The 18,307-nt window shown below is 35.2% G+C and overlaps 1 protein-coding gene across 2 annotated transcripts in view; it reads left to right on the top strand.

Annotated features, from left to right (window-relative positions):
• Nucleotides 1-17,999, top strand: part of CDC40 (cell division cycle 40) — a 43,481-nt gene extending 25,482 nt beyond the window's left edge. For both annotated transcript variants that reach the window (XM_019735041.3, XM_019735042.3), the window contains exons 8-15: nucleotides 762-836; nucleotides 2,837-2,882; nucleotides 4,960-5,061; nucleotides 6,061-6,176; nucleotides 6,435-6,568; nucleotides 13,804-13,880; nucleotides 15,343-15,487; nucleotides 16,451-17,999. In XM_019735041.3, coding sequence (XP_019590600.1) covers nucleotides 762-836; nucleotides 2,837-2,882; nucleotides 4,960-5,061; nucleotides 6,061-6,176; nucleotides 6,435-6,568; nucleotides 13,804-13,880; nucleotides 15,343-15,487; nucleotides 16,451-16,628 — 873 coding nt within the window. In that variant the 3' untranslated portion in view covers nucleotides 16,629-17,999. The remainder of the gene's footprint in view (nucleotides 1-761; nucleotides 837-2,836; nucleotides 2,883-4,959; nucleotides 5,062-6,060; nucleotides 6,177-6,434; nucleotides 6,569-13,803; nucleotides 13,881-15,342; nucleotides 15,488-16,450) is intronic.
• Nucleotides 18,000-18,307: the final 308 nt, after the last annotated feature.

Genomic DNA, 18,307 nt, shown 5'->3' with positions numbered 1-18,307 from the left:
CAGCTATTGATGTGCAACATTTACTATTTCAGGTAAAGGTGTAGGGAAGTCAGGATAGAGCAGAGAAGGTGAACTGAAGATAAACCTGAGATAGGCTTTGGAGGTACCCACACCTATTAGTCACAAGTGATGACCTGGTCTTCAAGGTCCCCTGGATTGGCAATGTCATAAGAATTTAGGATTTGGTGTCCTATCCCCTTATGGTAGCCCTGGCCTTTCCCTCTAAGTTCCTGCCACAACCTGCTTCCTTGTGGGCACCAAGTCAGTGAGTAATGTGCTTGTACTGGCACCAGAGCTTCAGTAATTTTGCCTTAGCCCTTGAGGTTATAACTCTTCAAAGATTAGATATTCCCTGGTTTATAAACTATGATAGTATTTAAAGTAATGCAGAGACAAGATATTGAGAACGTTTGATGTTAATAATCATTGTCATCTGCACTAGTCCAACTGACAGTGTCTAGCTCTTAGCAAAGAACAAAGGGACTGAGTGAAAGAAGGGAGAGGAATGGGGCGTTCGCAGCCTGATTGACTAAGGATTCCCTTGGGTGAGGAAGTCAATATTAAAGGTTAAAAAATCTTCAGAAGCTAAGTGTCAGTAGGGCTGCTCTTGGAATACTAATGAAGATCATTCTGAGGCATGATTTTTGGAATGAGGAAAAATAGTAAATTAGGTTGCTTAAAAATATACTGTCCTTTCCTTATGTTTAATTTTAGCTGGTTTTAGAGTGCTTCTGATTGATAACTGTAATACCTTTTTATAGGGCGTCAGTGCAGTCAGATTGTTTCCCCTCTCTGGCCATTTATTGCTGTCTTGTTCCATGGACTGTAAAATTAAGGTGAGTGTGCAGTAATAGAGTCAGAGTGCTACAAAGCTAGTGCTTTGGTTAAGTCTGTTTGGTTAATTATAAATAAATTTGGGTTTGTTAGGTAATTAGAGGCTAATTGTTTTCTCTTAGGCCCTGTGAATGCAACAATTTAGGAACTGCTTCCAAACCAGTTGTTTCAAATATGGCTCTATGGTCCAGTTGGCGAGGCTCTTTAGTGAGCTTAGATAACTGATTAGAATGTAATCAATCACTTTGGCTTTAGATACGTAAATGTTTACTCATTAACAATGAATTTTTGAGGCTTTTGTATATGTAAATTTCATTCATTTCTCAGAACCTTATGAGGTAGAGAGGACACATAGAGGTACGACTTTTAGAGGGTAGATAATGTAATTCATCCTTTTCCTTATAAATGCTAGTAGACACCAAGTGGCAGGAATGCTCCCAGACTCTTCTCCCATGTTTTATAATCTCAGGAAGCTTCACCTCTAGGTGATGTTCAGCTGTAGAGTATGTGGTAGGAAAATTTCAGTTGCCAATGCACGTCAACTTAAATACGGGGAAAGCCTTTTAAAAAACCTTAAATCTGAAATAATAGTTCTTTTCTGTTTTGTGTTTCATATCTCTTGATCATTATGATGGTCAATAAATAGCAACCCTATAGTGTTCTTGGGGCTTGGAAAGTTGAATCGTTAAGATTTTATCCTTTGTAAATTAATTCATGGATATTAACAATATATAAAGACCTCTTTTTTCTTTTTTTATGAGAACAGTCATTTAGGCATTTGTACTTAGTACTAGCTTAAGATGACAGGCCAACAGTTTGGAGTAAAAGTCCTTATTTCCTTTAACTTTTACTTTATACATACTATGTTAATTGAGATTAAGGTCTCTTTGACCAATTAAAAAAAGCATAGAATTCAGTTTAGTTCACTTCTATAAACATTTGTCAGGTATCTGTTATGTTCAAGGGGCTGAGAATAAAAAAATTATTAAGGCACTGTCCCTTAATTAGCATTTTCATTATGATGTGAATGATGGTTATGGAGGCAGGTGTTCTGGTTTCAAAGAGGAAGTATACCTCACTAGGAAGGTAACTGGGTAAAGGGGCTTAGAGAGTAGCGTATGTCTGAGAAGAGTGAGTACATTAATTAGCATGGTGTGTGCTGAAACTACAAGTTTTACGGTGGCTGGAGTCTAACATCTGAGACACAAAAGAACTACTACAATCACAGGAAAAGGACCAGCACCCAGAAGTCCGTGCCTGGTGTGCTGTGGGAACTGAGATGATCTCGTTGATGCGGGGTGGCCAGGAAATGCTTTCTATTTTAGAGGACTAGCAACACTGTTGAGGATTAGATGTGAGGCTGGCAAGAATAAAGGTAGTTTTAAAGCTGTCGTCTTAATTCACTTTAGATAGGATGAGAATAATGAGCCTGTTACATGTAGTCTAGATCCTCATTTTCATAATACAGCTTCTATAATACTTGTTACTTTAGAAAAGTTAAAAAAAAAAACACAAAAAACTTGCAGTACCAAAATGTTATAACCATGGCATTTTTAATAGTATTTAATTCTTTTAAAAGTAGTTCACAGTATTCTTTAAGTAGAAACTTTTATCATAGAAAATGTGTTAAATACAGAAAAGAACAAGAAGAAAATAAAAATCACCTGTATTAGCTCTAAGTCCTAGTGATATTTTGATGTATCTTTCAGTATCAGGTTTCAAAGTTTAGCTTTAAAGTGTGTGTGTGTGTATGTGTGTGTGTGTGTGTGTGTGTGTGTGTGTGTGTGTGTCCGTGTGTGTATCCATCCGTCCATGAGCCCAAATAGTGCAACACAGACTAGCAGTGCCAAGCAGTATATTTAATGACGTGTAATGCCTTTGCTTAAATCCCCTGTACACAGGTATGCATACACATAGCTTATGACTGTTGGTACTGATTGAAAGTTGTCATTTTATCAAAGTCTTATATTAAATTTAATATTTCTATGTGTTTTTTCCCTAGCTATGGGAGGTTTATGGAGACAGGCGCTGTCTGCGAACATTTATTGGTAATATTTCTTTTTTCCCTGACTGTAAATCTGTTTGGAAAGACTTTTTAAACTTTTTAACATCATTGACCATAATTTTACTACACTAATATGAAATAAAGTCTCATTGGCTTTAGTCACAGATAAAAAAAGAGAACGGGGAAGAGAGAGCAGCAGAAGCAAAGGTAGAAGTTGTATGAGAAAGCATGCTGCTTTGCGGGAACCACATATATTCCAGAACTGCCAGTGTGAGGGATATGGTGAGAGGTGAAAGTAAGAAAAGCAATAGAAGGGGGATCAGAGTATGGAGGCCCTTGTGTGCCATTAATAAAGGACTTTAGACTCTATCCTGACGATGCTGGGAAGTAACCATTAAACAGCTCTTGCAGAAAAGCAACATGATCAGATTTGAAGTTTACAAAGATCACAGCTACAGTGTGGTGGGTGTTTGATGGGGCAGGCCTGGAGGCAGAGGAATGAATTACCAGGTTACTCCATTGGCCTGGGTTAGAGATGGTGAGAGCCTGAACTAAGGCCACAGAGATAGAGGGGAAGGATTAATCAAGAGTTAAAATCAGTGGGTCTTGGTAACTGGATGAGAGTGATAAGGGTGAGGAGGAATCTAGGGTGACTTCCAGGTGGCTGCATGAATGGTGGTGTCATTCACCAAGAGAGGGAACAGAAGAGGATGGTGAGGTTTCAGACTCGTTGAATTTGAGCTGCCTTTCGGATATTGAGATGAAAATGTCCAGTAAGCAATTAGGTAGCCAGATATTAAGCTTCAAAGAGAGGCTGGGAATTGGCAACTAAAGCATAGGAAAGGAAGAGATTGATAGAACTCCTTGAAGGAAAGAAGAGCACCAGAAAGGACTGCTTTGGGCTAATCTAGCCTTTTTCATAGAGAATAGTTTATTGTCTTCGTCAGATTTCATGTGAAAGCTAGTTACATTTCCAAATTTAACTGTACTGTGTTGAAACACTATTTGTGTGAATCTTTGTGCCTCTGTTTTTAGATCAAAGTGGGAGTCTGTTCTGTAGTGTTTTATGATTTTAGGACCTCAGTGCACAAATAAATACTGCCCAAGATGCTGGAGCAGCCTAAGGAAAGACTTATGGGAAGGCTCTCAGCAGCACATAGGGAAACAACATGTCTGCTGCAGATGTAGTGGATTTGGTCCCCATTTGTCTCCTCTGCAGTGGCAGACAGTTTTTCAGTGGAAAACTGAAAATTTCCTCCTGAAGAAGATGATAGCAACTCTGACTAGGACTCCTGCTATAGAATAAGGGCCTAATTGCCACGGCACATAGTGCCTGCCTAGAGTCGATGGGTGGTGCTGGCTCAGGGCGGCTGTATACGGTTCACCATTTGTGCCCTGCATGTTTCACACAATTAATTGTACTTTGGCAGTCTTGGTCATGGTGGAGTGAAAAACAGGAAAGTTTCTGCTTTTATTTAGCCACGTTTTATTTGTCTCTGTACTTTTCAAAAGAGTTGATTGGCAGGATTGATTTCAGACTTGCACCTTAAAGTTAATTTGTCAAAATGCCATCTTGAAACAAAATAGAAGTTAATATTTGTTTTCAGAAAGGCTTTGTCTCTGAGATTCTGTGTAATTTGGTAATGTGATCACACAAATAACACAACTAATGAACAGTTTTCATGAATGTTAGGTGTAGGTCACTGTTTTTACTTCAAGCTTGTGAGTAATCTGAGAGAACCTCCAAAATGTCACCAGTCGTTTCTCTTTCATTGGCCTATTGTTTCTTTAAATTCTTAGCTGTTTGGTCATCAGTTATACATATTAAGAGATTGCCATAACAGACTTGAAAATAAAAAAGTTAGATCTTTTCTCTTGGTTCTTACCTAAATGTCATGCATCAGAATTACCTGAGGAGCTTTTTGCAGGAGGAGCAGGGTGGAAACCACCTAGATTCCCACACCCACGCATAACCTATTCTGAGTCAGTAAATTCAGGGGATTGGGTTCCAGTGATTTGGACTCACGGTGTGGCTTGAAAAACACTTGTTTAATGCTGTTTTCCTTATGGTGTTTGTGTTTTACAAGAAGATACTCCATTTCCATTGTCTCTGCCTTTAGGTCACAGTAAAGCTGTTAGGGACATCTGCTTTAATACTGCAGGAACGCAGTTCCTCAGCGCAGCCTATGACAGGTATCTTAAGCTGTGGGACACTGAGACAGGTAAGAGCTCACTTATACTTAATACATATGTATCTTACACATTTGCATTTTTAAATGAAACGTGGCAAAAGGGTACCTTCTCTAACTGCTAATTCTCGTATGCTTGACCATTAGCCTATATCACAAAATGTTTGTAGAGTTGAAACTCAGCTATATGAATAGCTCTTTGACTGTGAAACTTTGTTTCCACTAAATGCAATTGATAAAGCAGACATATTGATAGATAAGGAAATTTGAAATCTTCTAGACTGTTTAATTGATCTTTTTGTACCCCTAAGTCACCTAGCACATTGCACTGCACATAATAGAAGCACAATACATGTCTGATGAACAGAATTAAATTTAATTGCCCAAACTGATTAAAATGTAGGTCTAAACTTCCAAGGTCCAGTTGGTTTTATATATTTACAAACATATATTGCATCAGTATGTTTTGGCTAGTATAATTTTATGTAATTAGAAAACCATCTTTCATCTTGCTGAGTTTTAAGAGTAATGATTATAACTAATATTTATTGAACACTTACTGTTTACCAGGCATTATGCTAAGTGCTTATATGCAGTATCTTATTCAATCCTTAAAATATCCCTATGAGATAAGTACTGTTATTGTTATAGATGAGGAAACTGAGGCTTAAAGTGATAAGTGTTGTAGGGTTACACAGCTAGTAAATGGCCCAGTGGTTCATACCAAGGTCTCTAATGCCAAAGCCCTTTCTCATAAATTCTTTAGCAGTCGGTCCTCAGCTCTGGCTGCACGTCATAATCAACTGGAGAGTTGTATCTATTCTGCAATTGATTTTACAGATTTACTTTTGAAAAAATTTTTAATCATAAAATCCCCATGAAAAGGAACAATGTGGTTTACAATAAAGAGCAAGCAATAGGCTGCCTTTCCTCATAATTTATTAAGCTGATTATCTCTAGATCTTAATCCCTGAGTTGTCTTTAAGTGGTCAGATTTATTTTGCCTAGTTTAACTTGGGTCTTTGGTTTTAGGGCAGTGTATATCAAGATTTACAAACCGAAAAGTACCCTATTGTGTCAAATTTAATCCTGATGAAGATAAGCAAAACCTCTTTGTGGCTGGGATGTCTGATAAAAAGATTGTGCAAGTAAGTAAGTCTTTTCACAATATTTTTAAAGATTCATGAACTTTGTGTTGTATCAGGGAATGGAATAAGAAATATCAGCTTGTGTAATGTTTGCTACTTTTAGGGACTGCTGCTGTTCTATTCTCGGTAGAAAACAATAAATTCATAAAAAGATGATGTTGGAAATCTTTTCCTCTCTCTACTTTCCATAATTATAATCTTTGTTTTCATAAATCTGCTCCACTTCTGTCTTTACCTCTTCTCTTGTTTGATATACAGTGGGATATTCGAAGTGGAGAAATTGTGCAAGAATATGATCGGCATTTGGGAGCTGTCAACACCATTGTTTTTGTTGATGAGAACAGGAGGTTTGTGAGCACATCTGATGACAAGAGCCTGAGAGTTTGGGAATGGTGAGTTTCTATCAGTAGAATATCTGATTATATAAAGCAAGCAATTTAAAAGTTTGTGACCAATGACAAAGCCCAATAACATGCAGCCATTTGAATATTTTCACAACTGTGATTTTGCCCATCAAATAACGATTGGAGTATCCAGAATATGGAAATAAAAATTTAAACATGCTATTTTTCTTAGTCTTTGGATAATCTATCTAAAGGATACCATGTTTCCCCGAAAATAAGACCTAACCGGAAAATAAGCTCTAGCATGATTTTTCAGGATGCCATCACCTGAACATAAGCCCTAATGCATCTTTTGGAGCAAAAATTAATATAAGACCCAGTCTTATTTTCGGGGAAACACAGTATGTATTTTGAGTCGTTTTTCTGGGGAAAAGTTTGTATAGTGCAATCTTACATTCTTTATTAGGTGTCTTATTCATCTTTGCAAAATGACCAACGTAGGGGCCACGAATGTATGACTATATTGGTTACACTAGAGTTTGAGCATAAGATCCTGGCCTCAGAACCAACCCAAAGAAAACACTGAAAAATCTCTGAATTTTTTCAGTGTCTACATTTTGACTCCTCAATATTGAAAATTACCCCATTTCATCACGCTTGTGCCCTGTCACTTATAGTGCATATGAGAGAAAACAAATGTTTTTTTACTTGTAGAACACAATCAGAATATACTGATTAATTTTGCTTTCCTAAAGAAAAAGAAAACTACTTTAAAAAGTCAAGAAATATTAAAAGCTAATTTCACTTAGTGTCATAGATGATGTTTTATAATTTATTTCCAAAGAAATGCATAATTTGTTAAAATGAATGTTTGAATGGAACCCAGCTTGTCTTGATAGTCAGTTATGAAGCACAGTTCAGTTGTGATTACAGCCTTGCAGGGAGTAGAAAATATGTCTTCCCACCCCCAGAATTTGTTCTGCTTCAAGAAGTAGGAAGCCTTGAACTACAGCCAGTAGTTTCCTCCCGAAACTGAATTCCTCTGTGGAGCTGGGCAAGTCCCTAGCCATTGTCAGGGCAATTTGGGTAATTGAAAATTTAATTTAACTGCATTTTTCTCCACACTCACCACCAGAACACCCCTCCAAATTACCCCCAATAAAGGAAGAGTTGACTATATATTATATGTAGTCTTCACATCATCCTTAAGGTCCATGAGTTGAGCCTACCTTATAACTAAGATCTGAGTCCCCTTAGACCAATTTGCACAATACTCTGGAGAATAAACATGCATATACTTGTTTAGTTGATATACTTTAGCAATTTGATTATACTTGAACTTTTAGACGTTGCTATCTTTAAATGGTATTTTAGCTCCATTTTAAAATATGGAGTGGTATTCAAGAAATTGGTAAATATTTCAGTAACATACCAGTTACAGGGCTTTAAGAACACATGTATGTATTCTAAATTAGAGCATTGGCCAGCAGCGTATTTTGATTAAATTAAGGGGTGATGTTAGCAGGGTCATTTTTCCTTTTCAGAGCTAAGAAATACTCCTAAGAGTCAACACTGTGTCCTTATAAATGATGGCATTCTTTACATTTCAGTTGAGTCCTCACTTGGTGTTGGAATCTTCCTAACCAATCCTCACATGACAATGGGTGCCTCTTCTCTCTCGTCCCACACAACCCTTTGCTTCCCATTGCTTTTTAGCACTTGCTTATTTGTTCCTTTTCCCTGACAAGGTCTTAACCATGAGAAAAAGACCTGCGTCTACTCTTCATCTGTCCCCAGCACCAGCACGCCTGGCACATAGTAGGCACTCAATATCTAAGGAAATCATTATCATTAGAATTATTAATGATGTTACATTTATTGAGCCCTTACTATGTGCCAGGCACAGTAGGCATTTTGGATCAGATCAAAATGATTCCAGACTTTGAGTACTTTTTTTTTTCAGGATTATTACTGTATAATTGACAAACAAAAGCATAATATGTTTAAAATGTATAACATGATTTGATATACATATACACATTTTGAAAGGATTCCCACTAAGTTCATTAACACATCCCTCACCTCACATATTTACCTTTTTTTTTTTTTTTTTTTTTTTTTTGGTGAGAGCACTTAGGTTCTACTCTCAGAAAATTTCATACAGTACAGTATGAACCAATCAACCATAATCACCATGTTATACATTAGATCCTCAGGCCTTATTTATCTTACAACTAAATGTTTGTACCCTTTTACTAGCCTTAGTTTTTCCCCTATCCTCCCAGCCCCTGGCAGCCACCATTCTATTTTCTGCTTCTATGAATTTGTCTTTTTTTTTGTAGTAATAGCATTATTTATCTTTCTCTGTCTAGCTTATTTCACTTAGCCTAATGCTCTCCAGGTTCATCCATGTTGTCACAAATGGCAAGATTTCCTGTTTTAAAGGCTGGATAATGTTCCATTGTATATATAAATACACTTTATCCATTCATCCATCAACAGATAACTTATAGTTTTCAATGTACAGATTTTTCATCTCCTTGGTTTAATTTATTCTTAGATATTTTATTGTTTTTATGCTTTTGTAAATGGGATTGTTTTCTTAATTTTTCTTTCCAGTGGTTCACTGTTAGTGTATAGAAATGCAAATGATTTTTGTATATTGATTTTGCATCCTGCAACTTTAATGAATTTATTTATTAATTCTAACAGTTCTATGGCAGACCCTTTAGGATTTTCTATATATAACATGTCATCTGCAAACAGAGACAATTTTATCTCATCCTTTTTGATTTAGATGCCTTTTATTTCTTTTTTCTTGCCTACTGTTCTGGCTAAGACTTCCAATACTATGTTGAATAAAAGTGGTAAAAGTGGATAACATTGTCTGTTTCCCGATCTGAGAGGAAAAACTTTCATCTTTTCACTACTGAGTGTGATGTTAGCTGTGGGCTTGTCACGTATGGGTATGTTTCCTCTATACCTAGTTTGTTGAGACTTTTTATCATGAAAGGATGTTGAATTTTGTCCATTATTTTTTCTCCATTTATTCACATGATCATATGATTTTTATCCTTCATTTTGTTATTGTGGTGTATCACATATATTGATTTGCATATATTCAAAGGTGTCCTTGCATGCCAGAGGAAAATCCCACTTGGTCAGAGTATATAATACTATTAATGTACTGTTGAATTTGGTTAGCTAATATTTTGTTGAATGTTTTGCATCTGTGGTCATCAGGGATGTTGGCTTGTAATGCTGGCCTCTTAAAAATGACTTTGGAAGTATTCCTTCGTCTTCTGTTTTTTGGAAGAGTTTAAGGATTGATACTAATTTTATGAATGTTTGGTGTAATTCACTAGTGAAGCCATCTAGTCCTGTACTTTTTTTTGTTGAAAAGTTTATCAGTTTGACCGTCTCCTTCGTCATTACTGATCTGCTCAGATAATCTGTTTCTCATGATTCAGTCTTGGTAGGTTGTATATTTCTACGTATTTTCCTTTTCTTATAGGTTACTTAATGTGTTGGCATATAAATTGTTCATAGTATTCCTGTGATCCTTAGTGTTTCTATATTATCAGTTGTAATGTCTCTTTCATTTCTGATTTTATTTATTCAAGTCGTTTGTCCTTTTTTGTTAGTCTAGCCAGATTTTTGTCCATTTTGTTTATCTTTTTTTAAAAAAGGTCTTAGTTTTATTGATCTTTTCTATTATCTTTTTAGTCTGTTTCATTTATTTGCTCTCTGATCTTTCCTTCCTTCCTTCTGCTAATTTTAGGCTATTTGTCTTCCTTTTCTACTTCCTTGAAGTGTAAAGTTAGGTTGTTTATTTGAGATCTTCCCTTCTAATGTAGGTGTTTATCACTATAAGCTTCCCTCTTTGAATTGCTTTTGCTGCATCCCATAGTTTTGGTATGTTGTGTTTCTGTTTTCATTTGTCTCAAAATTTTTTTATTTCCCTTTTGATTTCTTCTTTGACCCATTTCTTGTTCAGTAGCATGTTGTTTAACTTCCACATATTTGTGAATTTTCCTGTTTTCTTCTCGTAATTGGTTTCTAGTGTCATACCATTGTGGTCAGAAATGATGCTTGATATGAGTTCAACTTCTTAAATTTACTTATTCTTATTTTGTGACCTAATATATGACCTGTCCTGAAGAATGCCCTTGTATATTTGAGAGTAATGTGTCTTGTGCTGCTGTTGGGTGGAATGTTGTATATATATATGAGAGTTAGGTCCATCTGGTCTAACATGTCATTTAAGTCCAATGTTCCCTTATTGATTTTCTTACTGATTTTCTGATCTATCCATTGTTGAAAGTGGGGTCTTGAAGTCCCTTACTATTATTGTATTGCTATTTATTTCTCCCTTCAGATCTATTAATATTTGCATTATATATTTAGATGCTTTGATGTTGGGTACATAAATATTTACAACTGTTACATCCTTTTGATGAATTGACCCTTTTATCATTATATAATGACCTTCTTTGTCTCTTATTACAGTTTTTGGGTAAAGTTTCTCTTGTTTGATATAAGTATAGTCATTCCTGCTTTCTTTTGGTTTCCATTTACATGGAGTATCTTTGACCCTTCACTTTCAATCTATGTGAGTCCTTAAAACTGAAGTGAGTCTCATAGGCAGCATAGAGTTGGTTCTTGTTTTATATCCATTGAGCCACTCTATGTCTTTTGGAGAATTTAGTCCATTTACATTTAAAGTAATTATTGATGGGTATGGACTTAAGATTTTGTTGTTTTGTGGTTGTTTTATAGTTCCTTTGTTTCTTCCTCTCTTTGTGACTTGATGATTTTCTGTAGTTGTATGCTTTGATTCCTGTCTCTTTATCTTTTGTGTTTCTATTATAGGTTTTTGCTTTGTGGACACCACGACGCTTACATTAACCATCCAGAACTTGAGTTCTTAATCGTGTGGATGGTTAATTAGATGAATGAAGGGTCTGGTGGGGAGAGAAGATAACTTGTATCTCGATTGATTAATTAGTCAGTAAGCAATAAATGTGAGGATCAGTCTTGCTATCAAGACAAGTAGGAAGCAAAACTACCTGAGGATCCCTGGAACTGTCTTCACTACATACAGCCATCCCTGAGATCAATTACTAGTGATACTGGCACCTTGGTTGGGAGAGAAGGGGAGTCTCTGACCACCTCAAAGTGAAAACTGACTCCAACAGTAGGAAAATTATCACTGAGACCTTCAGACAAGTGTTATTTGTCAAACTTTTATACACTAGATCTGCTTAGAGTAGCACAATGATACAACAAAACAAACCAAAGGAAACTTGGTTTTCTGAATGCTATCCAAACTAAGACCGTGTTTCCCCGAAAATAAGACCTAGCCAGAGCATCAGCTCTAATGCGTCTTTTGGAGCAAAAATTAATATAAGACCCAGTATTATATTATATCCAGTATTATATTATATATATTATATATCATATTTATATTATATTAAAATAAGACTGGGTGTTATATTAATTTTTGCTCCAAAAGACGCATTAGATCTCATGGTCCGGCTAGGTCTTACTTTCAGGAAAACACGGGATTACTAAGTAGTTTTAAAGGCGAATAAGAGATTATAATTAGATATTGAGCAGCCTGTAGTATTCTAATTGACTGAATTCATAAGATGTCATTGACATGTTTTCTCCCAATAGTAAGTATTTTTAAAAGAAAATTTTACAGAGGTTGATACTATTTATCTTTTAGCTTTAAATTTTCACAGATTTTTATTAGAGTACTTTCAGTGATTGCATTTCCAGACTGAAGATTATTTGTAAGATATAAGTTACAAATTCAGTTTATTATACTGAATTACAGTTTCTGTTATAATTAGAAAATAGTGTTGTTTATTAAATAAAACTGTCTAGTAGACATTTTTACTAATAATAATTAAGTTCACAAAGTATTCAGATTCATCTCTTGTTCTAGAGCTCATTGTACCAAGAGTTCTTGAAATAAGGGATCTGTTTAAATTTTTTTTACTTTCATTGATATGAAACTGGATTATGGGTAATTTACTTTAGAAAATGCACTTTTAATAATGCACTTATGAAAATGCACTTAGCCACTAATAATAAGTATGAGGAGGGACAAACAGTTGAACCTTTTTCAGATTGAGGCTCTTTTCAATACAATTGGGTCATTCCGAATGTCAGGTTTTTTTACCTTAGATGTGTAAATGGTTGGAGATTTGATCAACGATACTGTTCCCCAGGTTAAACCTAAAATGTTTTCCTCTTACGAAGACCCTGGTAGAGTTTTTTTCTAATCATTTTCTTCTTCTGGATGGATAGATAAATGAATAGAGAAAATCCTTACTTAAAGGCAAGTTATTATTGTTGGTATTATATTTTCCATTTAATCAAAGTCTTGGAACTTGAACCATAGTTTGAAATGGAAATTGCTGCTTTATATTCTGCGATAACATCAGATTACATTTCTTACACACACTTTGTAAAAAACATTTTTTGGTGTATCATGAAAAGCAACAAGACAAATCCTTCAAAATTACTAAAGACTTTTTTATCATAGAGAACATTAAAAATGAAAAGGCACTTTGAACTTTTGATGATTCTAGATTTAGGCAACTAGGTTTTAGATTTTTTGTTTTATCCTGTGTATCATTCATAAGAGAATTTTTTTAATGCTTTTTCTCTTGCACCTACACATTTGTTGGAGTATTTTACCTGTAACTTTTGAAAACAGAAGCTATCCAGATACCAAGCACTTAATCTCCCTTACCTTTCCTGAAATCTCATCATTTCTGGAGGGGCTCGACCTGCTGGCAGATTCCTATTGAGCTTTGCTTACCCTTCAGTAACATTGCTGAAGGCGCCTTAGCACCCTCACCTGCTTGCAGGGAAAGTTAAAGCTGACTGGCAGGTAGAATAAGAATGTTTCCCTGTAGGCTTTCTTCAGACATCTTGCTTCTGCCTACCATAGTACATTTTTAGATGAGCTCATTATTAAGGGACATTCAGTAACAGATTTTTTTAAACATAAAGACCAAAGTTTAAATCAAATAGAGTTAAAAAAAGTAAATCATTGACACTGTTATAATTATCACAAAATCATTTGTGAACTAAAAGATTTATATTAAGCAATAGAATGTCATTTTGTGATTTTCCTTCCCCCAGGAAGTTTCATGAAAGGTTTATTAACTATATCATTTCAAGAGTATCTCTTTTGTTTCAGAGACAATTCTTCTAAAGGTACTTTTTAAAGTTACTTATTCTGATATGTTATTTTTAATTTTTAGGGATATCCCTGTGGATTTCAAGTATATAGCAGAACCCAGTATGCACTCAATGCCTGCAGTGACTTTGTCTCCAAATGGTGAGTTAGTAGACAGAATGTGTTTTTAAATTACTTTCTAAGACATGGTGTGATTTCTGTTCAAAAGAAACTTGGCCATTCCCTCCAAGGAGAAGTCTGTCACAGTGCCATACTTGTATAAGGAAATCTTTTAACTATTAGAAATAATCATTGGTTTTCATAGGTGAATCCTCACCCAGTCTCTTGTTTTTTAAAAAATAATAATAATAATAATAATTTGCAATTAATGTTGACTGAGCGTCTAAGGATTTCCATCTGAGAAAGTTTTTAAAAATAATTCTCCTTCCAACAGAATCCTGCTCAACAACTCATGTAGTGGTTTATTGTGAGCTCTTTTTCTTTCAGGGTACATAAAATTTTGGTCTGTTTCCCCATAATGAGAACACCTTAGCAATTCACTATAAAAGATTTTCTCAGGCAAACATACGAAAGATAAGTCTAATACTGTTTTCTGTTCAGTAACGCATTGCCTTTCAAGTACAGGTAATTTGTACTGCTGGGGTACTGACAGCACACTAATATAATTGGAGCTCTGCATGAGAGAATTAAAGTGGAGAATTTCACGTTTGGGCACCACTGCCGTCCAGGCCACTGTTAGCACACATGCTACTAGGAGTGCAGGGCAAGGAAGGGAGGGGAAGAAGTCGTTTGCTCTTCCATCAGGCTATCTGCCATAGGCAAGTCGGTGATCTTGTCAGATGCCCTAGGATTTTTGAGAGGAGCAACCCAACTGGGTCTATTTTGATTATCACCATGTTGCATACTTTGTCACAGCATCTACATTTCGTATACTGTATTTTTAAACCATTCATTCCAAATATTGTGCCCATCTTGAACGAGGCCATTCACCCACTCAGACTTGTTAGTATCATTCCCTTAGCTAATGTCCACAGGTATATAGGACACAAGAAGACACTGCAGTTTAGTTTAGGCTCGAAGGATTTTGGTGAATTCTGGGTGGATAAAACCAATGTGGCCTTTCAACAACAGTTACTGAAATTTTTTTAATCATATTTTTTTTGTATAGTTTTAGTTAATAATCCTAGGTTTTCTTAACCTAAAGTTGATCTTTCCTTTTTCCATAATTAACATAGATAACTCTTTTCTCCCTATTCTATTGTCTATAATACTACATATTAATTTCATTTCATAAAATTTTAGTTTAGTTCTATTAACATTAAACTCAGAATTTCTGTATATCCTTATATTTAAACAAAATGTTTTTATATGAAAAGTGCTCAATGATAAAATAATAGATTTTGCTCATGTAATTTTACATATGTATAAATACCTTTTCCCAGCAACAAATTTGTAATACTTTATAGGTGGTATGATAAATTTACTTTCCTACTCTTACAAAGTAGTTGGGAACAAAATATATTAATGATGGAATGTATTTAAAATGAAAAGTCTTTTTAAAATGTTGTCTTTTTCTAAAATACCTCCTTTATTGAATTTACAGGGAAATGGCTAGCATGCCAATCAATGGACAACCAAATCTTAATTTTTGGAGCACAGAACAGATTTAGATTAAATAAGAAAAAAATTTTTAAGGGCCATATGGTTGCAGGCTATGCTTGTCAGGTGGACTTTTCACCAGACATGAGGTAAGTTTAAATTTTCTCATGTACTCTCATATTTAAATATGATGATGTAAACTACTATTGTACAAATAGTAACACTTTACATATCACTTTCACATATGTAATTATGTGAGAACTACCCAGATTGTCAAAATGCCAAATAAAAGGGCAATAAAAAGTTATGAAAACTACCTTTGACATTTTTTAAGTTCTTTAGTACATCTCCTTATATTACTTAGTCCTGTGCCCTTTCACCACATACAAATCCCTGTCTCCATAGGCAATGCCTTATTTTCTCTCTGCTTTTTTAAGCAAGGCTTAGAGGAGTATAACCACTATATTGCTGTAATTGAATGAGCCCCAGAAGAATTAATTCTGTATTGCATTGTTGAAGTTAACAAGTTCACTATAGCCTTTCTGTGCTGAAATCTCAAACCCAGCTTCTGAATATTTCTAGGTCACACTAGATTTGTGAAATCTAGAGTCTAATAGCGAAACTCTGCATCTATTCCCCCTATTCTTTGCTCAACTATATAGGTATAAGTAATTCAGAAATCCCTGTAACCTTGTATGTTTGGTCTGGTAATTGGGCCCTAGACTCCTTCTTCTGAGTCGTTTTAGACGCATTCAAAAGATATTGGAGCCAAAAAGTAGTTATGAAGGTGGTAGAGTCTAATATAGTAAAAAGGGTCTAAATGTGTTTGCTGGCTCTGTATGAAATTGGTTCCCCTGCACTGTTTCTGACTGTCTAGAGAGCGATTGTGATGTGGCCCCTAGGTCTCCCAGGCTTCCAAGTTAAAAATAATTTTTCACTTTTAGATTGGTGCTCAATGGGGATGGTTTTTGGTAGAAGTTTAAATTATAGACTGCTTCATGCTCTACTTTGTTCTTCTGAGTGTTATATAGTCACACTGATTTTTCTCTGTTCTTCCTCTGCTTCCTCAGTGTAAAGTGTATGAATAATTTGAATTTTTCTTCCTATTTTAGCTATGTGATTTCAGGAGATGGAAATGGAAAATTAAACATCTGGGACTGGAAGACCACAAAACTCTACAGTCGGTTTAAAGCTCATGAAAAAGTGTGTATAGGAGCCGTGTGGCATCCTCATGAAACATCTAAAGTCATAACATGTGGTTGGGATGGTCTCATTAAATTGTGGGATTAATGAGATTAATCCTTAAACTAGGATCGTTTTGATCCACTATCATATTTAACTATTTAATTATTAAATGTGTTGGATGGCAACTTGATTTACAGATTATCATTTCCTTACATGGCCTTACAAAGTTGACACCTTGTTTTGAAAAAAAAAAAAAAAAGCTGTAAGTTTGGCTCATATGATTTCATTGGCAACTTTATTTTGTTCTTTATAGATATTATTTATACAGAGAATGACCATCGACTTCCTATTAGACAAGTAGTTACTATTGGCAGGCAGTTTGGGCTTACCCCCGTGACATACTAAAAGGATCCCTCTGGAGTCGAGAGAATCCCTAGTGGATTTGGGGGTTCTAAAGGAGGTAATATAATTAAAGACAAATAACTCAGAAAGGTACCATGTACTTAGACCTCTTCAACAAAAAGAGGTAAGGAACAGGGATGATATAATTTAATGTGACTCTGAAAGAAGGGTAACACCACCCATAATTACTGCTTTCATTATTTCCAGTGGGTCAAGTTCTAATCTATTGGATTCAGGAGTTCCACTATTTTTTATGACACATGTTGTGTATTTTTAGTTGTAAGCCAGCAACCTTTGACTGTAGCATTCCACTAATTATTAAACAATGTAAAATACAAATCAGTCCAGAGTTCTTTCCTTGACTTTGTTCCTGATCAGTATAGTCAGGACTATTTGTAATCAGAGAATTATGTTATTTTTGAAGATGGAACTCAAGAGAACTCACGACTTTGCGTATTATTTGTATTTACTATCGGTAAGGACCTGATACACTTTCAGAAATCAGGGTCTCTTAGGTCATTGCTTCACAAATGTTACTACTGAAATACTCCTCATAGGAGATAGGGTATGAGGGCATAGTTCAAAATATTAACTTGCAATTTCTTTGAAGTTGTATGTTTTATAATTCTGATTTGGCTTGTGAATGTATTTGACAGAATTTACTAGAAACTTAAACTTCTTTCCAAATCTTTGAGTAAAATTGACATTCCAGGAAAATGACTAGGGTTCCCCAGTTTGAGAAGCAGTGACTTTTTAAAAAACTTTTTTTAAACTTTGGATTGTGAAGTCAAGATAGCCTCTTGAACATAGTAGCTAATAGCACTTTAGTTTGACAAGCCATTTCTCCTGTTTGATTGCAAATCTGTATCAGATGTTTGAATGTGGTGTGAAATATGTCAGTACCGTGCTACAAAAGATTGGCTCATAGCTGCTGACTTGGAGCCAAAAATCATGTTGAGTGTTCATATCCTAAGGGCATTAGCTCTGAGTCCTATGCTATCAATAGCAGCTCATGCTTCTTGTCCTTAAGAACATCCATTTTAGAAAATTAAAAAAAAAAAAAAAAAAAAAAAAGCCTGGCATAGATGACCAGGTGCTATAGCCACATATAAATAAATTTCAAAGGAGAAAATAGAAAAACAAAATATAAGTGGTAGAGCTATGTTTTTGGACACAGAGGCACTCAAAGAAATAAGAATACACTGCCTAGATGCTGCTGTTTCTGTACCTGCAAGAAAGGGTGGCTGCCATTCCCTGAAGGGGAAAGAATTCAGATAAGACCTTTCCTTTAGTCCCAACCACTGGGTTTAACAAATGTGAATTAATCACATTTGGTTAGTAATGAAAGGATTAATCATATATTTAACTGTTTTGTTCAGCAC

The sequence above is a fragment of the Rhinolophus sinicus genome, chromosome 2 (genome assembly GCF_057876585.1).
Source record: "Rhinolophus sinicus isolate RSI-liver-muscle chromosome 2, RSI-T2T, whole genome shotgun sequence".
Taxonomy (NCBI): domain Eukaryota; kingdom Metazoa; phylum Chordata; class Mammalia; order Chiroptera; family Rhinolophidae; genus Rhinolophus; species Rhinolophus sinicus.
Note: the sequence above shows the minus strand (reverse complement) of the source record. Positions and strands in the feature narration are given on the sequence as shown.